Raw genomic sequence first — 12,110 nt, 5'->3', positions numbered from 1 at the left:
GGGGACCGACTGGCTAAGCAGCAGTGAAGAAGAAAAGGACCTGGGGATTACAGTGGATGAGAGGCTGGATATGCATCAACAGGGTGCCCTTGTAGCCAAGAAGGCTAACGGCGTATCGGGGTGCATTAGGGGAGCATTTCCAGCAGACCTAGAGAAGTTGTTATTCCCCTCTGCTTGGCACTGGTAAGGCCACGCCTGGAGTATTGCGTCCAGTTCTGGGTCACCCCGTATAGAAAGGACGTGGATGCACTGGAGTGGGTCCAGCGGAGGGCAACAAAATGATTAGGGGTCTGGAGTACAGACCTGTGAGGAGAGCCTGAGGGACCTTGGGCTTCTTTAGTTTGCAGAAGAGAAGACTGAGGGGCTATTTGATATCAGCCTTCACCTTCCTGGAGGGGGCTCCAAAGAGGATGGAGAGAGGCTGTTCTCAGTGGTGGCAGATCACAGAATGAGGAGAAATTGAACTTCAGTTGCAGTGGGGGAGGTCTAGTTTGACTATTGGGGAAAACTGCTTCACCAGGCGGGTGGTGAGGCACTGGAATGTGTTACCCAGAGAGGTGGTGGAATCTCCAGCCCTCAAGGTTTTTAAGTCCTGACGTGACAAAGCCCTGGCTGGGATGAGTTCATGGGGGTTGGTCCTGCTTTGGGCAGGGGGCTGGACTCGATGACCTCCTGAGGTCCCTTCCAGCCCTCGGATTCCATGGTTCTCTGGCCACGGACGCCAGATGGGGCTCCCAGCTGCAGACAGCAGGAGGCCCCATGGTTCACCACAAATACATTTGGCTGAAGAGGACCCCAAGTGACATTTGCCTGTGTGACTGCGGTCGGGTTTGCGAATCGAGGCTGGGAAAAGCTGGTAAAAAACACTCCTTGGGTGGGTGTAGGGGCAGAGGCTTTGGGCTTGATCCAGGGTTGCTCCGAGGCTGGAGAAGCCCTGGCATGGCAGACAGTCCCAGAGCCCTGTTTGCTCAGGGCAGCCCCAGGTGTGCAGGCCAGAGCCCTGCAGCCCCCTATGCCAGGGCCGTGCTTGCACTGGGGGAATCCTCTGACAGCTACCAGGGTTTCAGGGCCCTTGCCACCCCTCCAGCCCATTCGCCTGGTCTGGGGGAACCGGGGGGGGGCAGGGTTAGCATCTCACCTTTGAGTCTCACTGACTCAGCGTTCCCTTGGAAATCCTGCCCTCCAGCCCTGCGCAGCTGGGACAGCACCACGAATCTGAACCGGGGCAGGTTTTCCAGTGAATGGTATCGCTTGGCATCTCCCGCCAGCGGCTGGGAACTAACTAACCAGCAGCAATGCCAGTGATGGGGCTGCGTGTTCCCCCTTGGGAACCCTGCTCCCCACAGCGCTGCAGGCCAGGGGCTGGGAACTACCCAACAGCAATGCCAGCAACAGGGCTGTGTGTTCCCCCTTGGGAGCCCTGCTCCCCGCGGCGCTGCAAGCCAGGGGCTGGGAACTACCCAGCAGCAATGCCAGCAACAGGGCTGTGTGTTCCCCCTTGGGAGCCCTGCTCCCCACGGCGCTGCAGGCCAGGGGCTGGGAACTACCCAGCAGCAATGCCAGCAACAGGGCTGTGTGCTCCCCCTTGGGAGCCCTGCTCCCCGCGGCGCTGCAAGCCAGGGGCTGGGAACTACCCAGCAGCAATGCCAGTGACAGGGCTGTGTGCTCCCCCTTGGGAACCCTGCTCCCCACGGCGCTGCAGGCCAGGGGCTGGGAACTACCCAGCAGCAATGCCAGTGACAGGGCTGTGTGCTCCCCCTTGGGAACCCTGCTCCCCATGGTGCTGCAGGCCAGAGCGTGCAGGGTCAGTTCAGAGACATTCCCGAACATCGGTACCCTCTTGCATGCTGTTTTGCTGTTCTAGCCCCTTGGTTTTCCAAGCACATCGGGATTTTCCCCCAAACGAGTAACAAACCATTGGAAAAGACCTGCTCGACAGGTCAAAGGCCTGGTGGCCAGCAGGGCGATGGGGTTCACGGCTCTCGCTCAAAGGTGAAAGATTAACTCGCCTGCTCCACAGTGCCTAAATCACGGCTGCCAGCAACCTGAAAACAAGTCAGCCCCCGCCAGACCACTAATTATTAACCTTCTGGTCCCCCTGGGAACTGCCCTCCCTGCCCCCATCAGTGCATTGGCTGGGAACTGCAGCAATTAGAGAGTTGCCAGCTGAGACCATTTTTAACCTTGCAAGCAAGAGAACAGAGAGGCCAGCACATGACACAAACTCAGGTCTCCTTGGCACGTTATTCCTGTGCGTTTGTGTGCGGGGTGAAAGGAGTTCCTTCAGCCACAGACAAAGTCTAGCTGCGAGCCTTACAGACTTAGAAACTACGCCGCTCTGCTCTCTCGGTAACAGTTCCACGCAGGTCTCGGGCCGTTTCACTTACATCGTCGTGTGACCCTGTTAACGTGCAAACCACTTCAAAACCACAGCTCTGCCAATCACCCTCTCCCCTTGCCTTCTACGGACTTGCACGCCACTTGGCGAACAGCCACATAGCTCCTAACGAAGATGGGTGCTGGTGCCATTCCAATCTCCCAGCTCACACATGCTATGTTATCAGCAGAGCCAGCAGGCAGCTGAGCCGATAGGTGCTTTCAAAGAGCGCAGATTCGCACTGCTCCCCGTGATAAGAGCATGCACTCACTCCGCCAGGGGCTCGGAAAGGGACCGGAGCAACCATCGGTGCTGTGGACATGCTGCGCCCTAACCGACTCCCACAGCTGCCTGCATTCCATTCCAGGGGCTGTCGCTCCCCCTCCTGGGAAAGCCAAGCCAGCTGTGCTGGGGGAACCACTTCTGAGCAGCGCATGGATGTGCTCTCCCCTAGGGGTTGCCCCAGCCTCCATCCAGCCCCCTGAAAACTCTTTGGACTCCCAGTGCCAGGCAAAGCCCCGCCACTGGAGACTGCGCCAGGGCTCCACCTTCAGCTGCTTGGCTGCAGCCGTGTTAAAAAGAGAATAAACTCGCCAGCTGCTACCGCCCCCTGCCCCAGCATCTCCCAACCCCCAGCGCCTGCTCCCCCCATCCCTTTGAGCCTCCTGATTCCATCTGGGGCAGGGGAGGACTCACCTGGTACTTATCTGGGTCAGCCCCTCCAGCCTGTGCCACGAAGATCCCAGCCCCTTCCTCCAGTTCCATATCATCAGGCGAGCGCTCAAAGCGAACCCGGCGAAACTCCTCGCAGTTGAAGTGCAGAACCACCTCCTCCTCCTGCACGCTGATGGCGAAGCGTGTCCACCCCTTGGCCAGGGCCGGCACGGAGAAGGCTGCTGCGGCATAGGAGCTCTTGGAGCCTGGCTCCGTGTAGTAGAAGATGATCTGCTGCTTGCCGGCCTGCACTGCGGAGAGCTTCACGCCCACGTAGATGATGGTCTGCGAGGCGTCAGTGATGGCAAAGAGCACGCCAGCCTGGTCAGTGGTGGGCTGGACATAGAACAGGAGCGAGAAGTCCCTGTAAAAGGGGCTAGGCAGATGGTACCGTGCCACCTGCCCGGTGTTGGCATCGGGCCCGAAAACATAGGCCAGACTGTTGTCGGGGCCATCCACTTTGGTGATGTGCTCCGACGGGGAATCGCCAATCAGCTGCAAGAGGCTGACTTCCGCGCTCAGGTTTTCTGTAAGAGAAAGCAACGGAGAGGTCAAAACCCAAGCCCATCGTGGCCCCGCGCACCAGAAGAGCCCGTCCCCTCCAAGCCACATGGGCGGAGACCAGTGCAGAGCGGGCTGCCCACCAACGCCACCCGCAAGAGATCGCTTCTATGCGGATGTCAACAGAGCCCTGCGGCACCCGCACCCTGCGGACGTTGTGGGTGATTGGAGCAGAGCGCGACGGCTAGGGCGCTAGCAGGCCACACCAGGCATAACAATGGGCCCCGGTTGCTCCTTCCTTCTGCACGGCTGGGCTGGCTGGCGACAGAGAAACGTGCCATCCTACTAGCTCTCTGGCCCGAACGCGCCGGAGCATTTGCAAAGCGCATCTGTGCCTCTGAAGCATCACACAGCAGAAAGGGTCATGCTCCCACCCCTGCTGGGCAGGAGCAGCAGCTGGCTAGGCTACGACTGGACCCAGGGACCGGCACATTCTTGAAGCTAACAAGGGTGACGCATCAGAGACAAGCTAACCAGAGCCACACTCATTTGAGGCTTTACAGGCAAAGCCTTGGGAGGCCCGTGGAGCATGTTATGTTTTGAGAGCCCATTCAAACCCCACCCCCTCTGCTGAATCAGGACCTAAACAACCCAGCTAACGGCTTTGCTCCCCCAACAAAGGAGGGTCCAATACATTCCATGGAGCCCAGAAGTCAGGCAACAGACAGGCCGGCAGCCCCCAGGCGGTGCCGCCCGGGCTTTGCACCGAAGGCTTTACTCGGCCTGTCCCGTGTTCCCTCTCCCGTTATGGACCGTGGCTGTTACTGTGAATTGGTGGAGCGGTCGTTTGCGCTGGGTCCCCAGCTCTCCAGGATCTCTCCTCTCCTGACCTCAGGAGCTGGGTGTCAACACATACATCTTCCTGGCTTTTAGCACCAGCTGGCGAGGCGCCTGCACTATGCCCCAGAGGTCCCAGGTTCGAGTCCGGCTGCGGGCAGTTACAAGCGAGGGCCTGTCTGCCACGTCAGCTGGGTCTCTGAAGCTTCCTCAGCGAGGGGGAGCAGGTGAGCCCACACGGAGGCGTGCGGGTCACCGTCCCTTGGAGCGGCAGCGAGAGCTCTCCCAGCGGAGCAACGAGTCTCCTCTGCAGACTTCGCTGAGAGCCAGCCAGTTTTAGCTCCAACTGGCGAGGCGCCTGCACTGAGGTGCCGGGTTCGAGTCCGCCTGTGGGCGGTTTCGCCTACTCCTGCGGGACACAGGGCAGGTTAATGGGAGCGTCGCTCTGCGTCTCTCACGTCTGTGCTGTACCGGAAGGATCGCTGGTTTACTGCCCGTGCTGGATCCTGCCCCTGCAGGGTCTCATCTCCTTTGCCGCACTGGGTCAGCCCAGGGAACCCAGAGACGGAGACAGTCGCTCTCCGCGCCTCATGCCCCGCTTGTCCCCAGGGAGACGCCTGCTCAGCCCGTACAGCGCCTGGCCCTAGACATGCCATGCGCCGGTCGGAGAGGGGGAGGCGCACACGGCGCCATGGGGCAGAGGCGTGCAACAGGCCTCTTCCGCTCGGCCCTGCAGCGGACACAGCCATAGTTAGAGATGCACTGTGCAAAGCAACGCCCAGCCCAGCACCCTCGGCTGCTAGCACTGATCTGTCCCGGCCAGGGCCCCACGCTGCAGCTGCGGCTGATGGACTGCAGGGTTCCCAGCTCCGGAGAGAGCTGCGCCCGCGTGACGCCTAGACGCGGGGCCACCATTGCTACGTGGCACATGATGGAGGTTGGGGAGTCTCTGTCGACCGACAGCAAGGAAACGAAGAGGGCTCGCAGCTACCCACCCGTTTCCCTGGCCCGAGCCCGGCCTCAGAGCTTTGCAAACAGAGGGCTGGGGGTGCTCCAGCAGGAAAGGGCTCGGGGTGCAGGGCCCCCTGTGCCGAGTCCCAGTATGGTGCAGACACCTGCGCCCGCTCAGGGTGCAACTCGCTGCAGTTAACAGCAAACGTGTGCCAGGCCAACTGCTGAATAAGGCATGGCAGGGCAGGGGTGGGCATTCCTTTGGCTCTGCCTGGCCCTCTCCCTCCTGCTGCTGCACCGGCCTGCTGCCCCCCGCGCAGGAGGTGGCGGCTCTCTGCAGGGCGCGGCCGTGCACGGGGCTCTCCAGGGTCCCTACACAAGCCTTCAGAGGGGCGCGTGCAGCACGCCACTGATACCCCAGCGTGCAGGCGAGCGCTTACAAAGCGGCCACAGGCGATCCCAGCTCCTCCTCGCCCTCCCTCCCGAGGCCAGGCCAGCATGCCGAGAGACCCCCCCATTCTCACACGGGGAGAACACGGCACGTTACGAAGGCTCATGTGAAGCAGCTGCTGCTGTTTCCTGGCAGCCGCCGCTGCGCTCTGGGGGCCAACTCGCACTAGCACCTGGCACGGTGAAGCCTGTGCTATTTGTTCTTGGGTGGAAAGCCGAATTCCTCCAGCAAGCGAGCTGGGATTCCCTGTGGCAAGCCGCTGGCGGCACCACGGCAGAGCCAGGCTGGGAGATTCTTCCTGCGGCGAGAACTCAGCAGCACTTCCCTTCCCCTCCCACGGCGGGGAATCTCACCGCACAGCAGATCGCGCCAGGAGCAGAGCAGACCGATGCTTGGGCAGGGTCCACGCACCAGCGCTCTGCCAGCCAGGGCAGAGAAGCCATGGAAAGCCCAGCTCGCCCGAGGCCAGTTCAGAGCGACACCAAGTAATGTGTAGCCCCCACCCTCTGCACACTTGGCCAGAGAGCCCAGCACACAGGTGGGGCGCAGGCCCTGAGAAGGCTGAGCACACACTACCCCTCTGGCCAGCCACACTGGGGTGGAGGGCCGATGGTGCTCCGTGGGCCTTCCCCACCACCGACTGCCCAGCTAGCCTTGGCTCTCAGCTCTCCCCGCGGGTGGGCGGTTTACCATGACCCAAAGGCAGGCGGGAGGAGGCCAGGGCCCGGACACCGACGGGTGTCCCTGGGCAGGCTGGGCTCCCTCGTGCGGCACACCTTCGGAGCAGGAAAATCCAAGAGCCGGCCCTGGGGGCTGGGCTTACAGGGTGGGGTCTTTACCCAGGACATCAGGAACACTGGGAAGGAGCACAGAGGAGCCTGGTGGACAACTGCCTGCACCCGAGCTCTCAGCACTGTGCTGCAGCTGGGGCGGCTAACGTGGCCCCAATCCCTGTCCGGGGAGGGACGAGGAGCCGGCGTGGAGAGCGGCTTGTCCCTCACCACACAGCCTGGGGAGAGCTGTGCTGGGGACTCTGGCCCAGCCTGACGCCCACAGGCCAGGAGGAAGCTGGAGAAGAGCCACAAGAATGATGCACGATCTAGAGAACAGCTGCTTTGCCATGAAGGACTAAAGCAGCTCCAGGGACTGGGTCACGGGAGAGGGTACGACGTGACTGGTCCGTGATGCTGATGCTTCAGGGCTCCCTTGCCCAGGAGGCCGTGTCGGCAGCAGCCTGGAGCTAAGAGTATGCAGTTCGGAAGCGAGCTGACCCAGAGGCGTTCCCGCTCTCCCAGCCTTTCCAGACCACAGAAATGCTTCCAAAGAGCCTGGTACAGGGTTCGCACTGGGGACTCCGGGCCCTCATCACAAGAGAGTCCCTCTTGATGGCCGGCCTGGTCCCTTCTGGCTCCCGCGCCTTGGATCCCCTGGGGAGCACAGGGCTGGCGGGCAGGCTGGCTGGGCAGATGCTTTGTGAAGGACCGCTCAGGTGGGGCAAGCCCCTCAGTGTAGTGGAGGAGAGGAAGTCAGGGGAGAACTCTGCTGCGACAGGGCCAGGCCAGGCCCCTGCGCAGCAACGGCCGGGTTCTGGAACAGCTCGCGGCGGTGGCGAGTGGGTAGTCAAGCCATGAGACAAGAGCCAAGAGAGCCGGTGGTGTGGACTGAGAGGTCTGTGTGCACCTGCCCCTTGATCCACAGGCAGGCAGCGCCCGACGGCACCAGCAACAAGGCGCATGCGGTTGCAGCGTTTTGCAAAAGCAGGCTCTGCCTAAGCCACATTTTGCACCTCCGCGAGAAGGCCCCGTCAGGCTTAGGGCTGGAGGCAGCTTGGCCAGAGGGCTCAGGCAGCAAGGAAGCAGCGGGAGCTGACAGAGCACCGCACTGATTGGTCACAGGCAGCCAAGTCAGGGAGAAATGCAGGAAGATGTGGGAGGAGGCCGGGCCTGGACCTACGGCTGCTAAGCGATCCCCAGAGGCGAAGAAGTAGCCACACGTAGGAGCTTAACACTGTGCAGGCAGTGGGAAACGGGTGACTTCTGGCTGCCAGCACTGGCGTTGCCTCCGAGCCCCGTGGGGCTGGTGTAGGGCGTGGGCGTGCCGTCCCTGGGGCTACAGCACAAGCCTGGTGCCGTACGGGGAGCAGCGCACTGCTGGTGAGAACATGCGTGCAGCAAGGCTGCTGTGGGAAGCGTTAGCCTGAGGAAGGTTCAGGGAGAATCTCCTCCCCTACCCAGCTGTGCCATCCACCCTCCCCCACTGCCTGGGAATGTCTCCTGGATCCACGCGCCCTGCCTGGAGCCTGAAAGCTTCCAGATGGGCAGATTACAAGACAAGCCCTTTACTCCTGCTGATTTGCTAGCCAGAAGGGTCTCTCCCACCAGCCCCAGCTCAACAGCTGGCAGGACATTCCTGCTGCTTTGGCAAGGCTGAGCATCCTCTCCCCAGCGCCCATGCAAGGGGCGCGAGATTCTTCCTCGAGCAGGTCAGCTCTTGCGGGGTGCCAGCTTGGAGCCAGGGAGCTACACGGCACTGACATTTAACTCCCAGTGTACCGTGAGCAACAAATCCAAGCAGGGATCACTTTATCCTGCAACCACTGCTGCTCCTGGCATGGTCACCTTCCTTTGATCGCTCCAGCTCCTGCCAGAGGAGTCGAAGTTGAGCCCTGAGGGACTGTCAGACTCACGTTCAGCACTACACAAAGACCTCCCAGCCCAAAGATTGAGCACGGGCTGATCCCCCAGGGCGGTCGGAACGCTGGATGCATGTAGATGGCACACTGCAGAAGGCGTGCAGGTGTCAGTCCTTGCTCAGCAAGACACGAAAAATAACCTGACTGCTCCCATCCTGCTGCGTTCATCCGTGGAAGGCAGAGAATGATGCCGATGGGGCTTCTGCAGCCCGGCTTGCTCCCACGGGATGGGCCAGGTCTGCCAGAGAGCTCAGTACACTGCGCTGCCACATGCTGTGTGCTGCACAATATGCATGAGTGAGGCATCAATGCCCCAAGTGCCAGTCATTCCAGGAGAAGAGCCTGGGGGTCATAAACCATCTAACGGAACAAGGAACCAAGAGAGATCCACCACAAACTACAGTGTGATGTGTGAAGATGGCTGCCCCCGGAACCTTTTGACGATGAGCTGGATAACTTCCGATGCCCGAAGTATGTCTGGTACTCCAGAATGCCAGGAATGGAGCAGAGACAAGAGAAACAGGCCACCCCTTCATCCAAGTCTGGTGCTGGGACTACTTGAGCTGGATATAGTTTCTAAAACGATGTTTTCATGAGTTAATTAACACGTTCCACGCAGACTGCTCAAGAACGGGCAGCAACAGAATCCGACCGCCCATGCCCTCAGGCGAGACTGTGGTTTCAAATGAAAGGTTCTGCTGGGACAGGAGAATGCTCATTAGAGCTTCGCCAGAGCTTGAAGGAGATCAGCAAACCACTGCTGACAGGGCCAGTCCGCGGCCACGAGCAGTACCTGTGCGTTCTCCTGCCGTACTGCACTTACCACTCCTGCATGACGGGAGGGGAGGCGTGTACAGAAAGCCGTACCCTGGCGTGAGAAAGGGATCTGGAGCCAGAGAGGCGACGCTTTCTGTTGACCCTTCTCTGAACAGGTCCAGAGCCAGCCAAGCCCAACTGGAGAATATCGTCTGGACCAGATGGCTCTTTGGGGCCATTCCTACACCTGACAGCTGTCGCTGTTGAGCCGGCTCCTCTGCCAGATGCTGGGCATAGGACAAATGACATGTCAAATACACCCAGCCCATGGACATAGCACTTCTGCAGACAGTGCCCCCAGCCCCGCTTGGTGATGTAACACACCAACAACGTGTCATCTGTTGGCATCAGCACAGCCCAGATGCCGGCATCTCACCTCTGTAGACCAGTACCCTTGAACTGTCAAGCGATTCAGATGCTCTCGCTGACCCTGTCATCAGGTGTATGAAGTCACTGTCCAGGATGAACCTGGATGATTGCACTGTACGCCCAAGCACAATCCTTCTGACTGACCACCAGGCTAGAGACACGACGAGATTCTTAGGCACGATGATGCTGCCTGGTGGCTGGCCTGGCCTGGCCTGTAGACCCCAAATATCCAGCATGGGGAACAGCTCATGCGTCGATGGGCAAATAGGACCCTATAAGTAGCAGCTGTCATCAGACCCACAAGACACAGAATGAATGAATTGCACATAACTGGGTATTGGATGACCTTGATAAATCTGCCCTCTGGTAGAAAACACTACATTCCCTGGAGTCTAGCAGGGGGCATCTGAAGGGCCTCTTTGAGAAGAGCAGAGGACAGACTTTGCAGAGTTGAGAAAGAGCCAGAGGTCTGAAAAAGAGATTGGCTGTGAAGGGGATAAAGTTTAAATTGGTTCTTGGGCAAAGAGGCCTTCCGTAGCCAGTCATCTAAATAGGGGTAAACAAAAATATCTCCACCCTCTGGAGAACCAGTAACTCAGAGAGCTTTTGTAAAGACTTGGGGTCCTGGAACACCCTGTGTCGGAAGGGGCGACCAGCCATCCCAAGCCAAAGGTGCAGGCAGCTGTTCTGGCAAACTAACTCATGGAAACGCTTCTCCTTTGGCTGCAATGTTGTGACCCAGCCCCTGGCTCACAGTGAAGTTGCCATGTCTCTGGGAAGGTATCCAAAGCAGAGATGGAGCCTACCTCCCGGCCGGCACATCAAAGCAGGCACAGAGGGGCAAGCCGGCGGTGTGTGCAGGCTGGCGCTGGAGGGTGGGGAGGGGGAGCAGCCGAGCTTGCCAGCAGGGTGGGTGGCTGCACTCAGCAGGAAAGACTGCACAGAGCTGTGCTCACTGCTAGAGCTGACCAAGAGATTCCCCAGAGCTGCTGACCACAGCAGCCTATTGTCCTCAGCCGCCAGCAGCTGGGCATAGTGCAACGAAGGAATGCCAGGAAGCTTGGGATGCAGTGCAAATATTCTGCCCCTGAGCTCGTGCCATGAACAGAACAGCAACTGCTCCAAATCCCCTCAGCGCTGAAACTCCCTGCAGCACCCTACGGCGGCTGGTAAAAGGCTGTGCTGCCTCGGAATCCATGAGACAGTCTCACTGAGCCTCCGGATCCTCGGCTGTGGCACAAGGTGCTGAGGTGTGACGTGGCCCTGCCCACTGGAGCCCAAACGACCCATCCCATAAGTCCCCCAGAGCAGCAGTCAGAGAAACACAGCCCCTTTCCGCCCAGGAAGGGAGCAGCAGGCAGAGCTAAGCTCTGGCAGGCACGCGCAGGGACGAGCTCACGGTGACAGCCGTTCTGCCTTTGAACAGCACCGGCCCTGATCCTCCTGTCTCCGGCGACGCTCCAGGGAGGGGTCCCAGTTACGCCATCTGGAGCCTGGAGCCAGGCTGGAGGTGCCTCTGAGGAGTGGCCATGCAGGGACGCCGGGTGTCCAGCAGCAGCCTCAGAATTAAGTTATACTTCACTTCCCCCCAGCGCCTTGTGTCCCCAACTCCCACGCCGCCGCTGACCAGCTCCGAACCCAGGCGGAAGAACCTTTTACATTATAAACACTTAGGAGTTTGGGGGGCCAACTCCAGGTTCCCAAACACCTCAGGCTGACGGTAGGGAAATGTGCCCATTGCTTCTGGAGCCTGGATGCTGGGGCGTCCTGCTGGCCCGACACCCTGCGCCGAACGCTAACCAGTGACTGAACCTTACTCAAAGCGAGGCCAACACCTGGCCTGCTTCGTTCAGCTTGGTGCACGGCCACTGTTCAAAGGAGGTGCGCTCCCTGAGAGCCGTCTACGGCCCAGATCCTGCAGCCACTGGGCCACCCAGCTCTCCCTGCAGGGCTGGGAGCGGCTCCACGCGAGCATTGCCAGCTCTGCCTGCCTCTCTCAAAGCACGACTGGCCTCAACCAGACAATCGCTTCGGCGACGCATTGCACAGAACTGACCAACATCCCTCCTCACCTGCAAAGCACCGGAGGCAGTCAGCAGCACTGAGGTCCTAGGACCATTAAGTAAAGTAGTGATGGAGTCACTGGAGTGCAAGACAACCCTGAAACTCTCAAAGTGTACTCAAAGCTCAGGTACACTTGTGTGTACAGAGACAATACAGGTTGAACCTCTCTAGTCCGGCACCCTCAGCACCTGCCCGGGGCTGAGAGAGAACTGGCGGCACTCAGGAGGTTAATGTTTTCTACCACATGACCAACATTCCCATGGCTCACTGGGCCCTTAGAAGACATTTAGGGTAAATTACAGCTAAATAGCAACACTGAGAGCCAGGACTGGGGGCTG

The 12,110-nt window shown here is 59.9% G+C and overlaps 1 protein-coding gene across 3 annotated transcripts in view; it reads right to left on the bottom strand.

The window, feature by feature from the left end:
• Positions 1 to 12,110, bottom strand: part of COL18A1 (collagen type XVIII alpha 1 chain) — a 136,842-nt gene that overhangs the window by 44,267 nt on the left and 80,465 nt on the right. For all 3 annotated transcript variants that reach the window (XM_075001984.1, XM_075001981.1, XM_075001982.1), the window contains one exon: positions 3,074 to 3,618. In XM_075001984.1, coding sequence (XP_074858085.1) covers positions 3,074 to 3,618 — 545 coding nt within the window. The remainder of the gene's footprint in view (positions 1 to 3,073; positions 3,619 to 12,110) is intronic.

This window comes from Carettochelys insculpta, chromosome 8 (assembly GCF_033958435.1).
Source record: "Carettochelys insculpta isolate YL-2023 chromosome 8, ASM3395843v1, whole genome shotgun sequence".
Lineage (NCBI taxonomy): Eukaryota > Metazoa > Chordata > Testudines > Carettochelyidae > Carettochelys > Carettochelys insculpta.
Note: the sequence above shows the minus strand (reverse complement) of the source record. Positions and strands in the feature narration are given on the sequence as shown.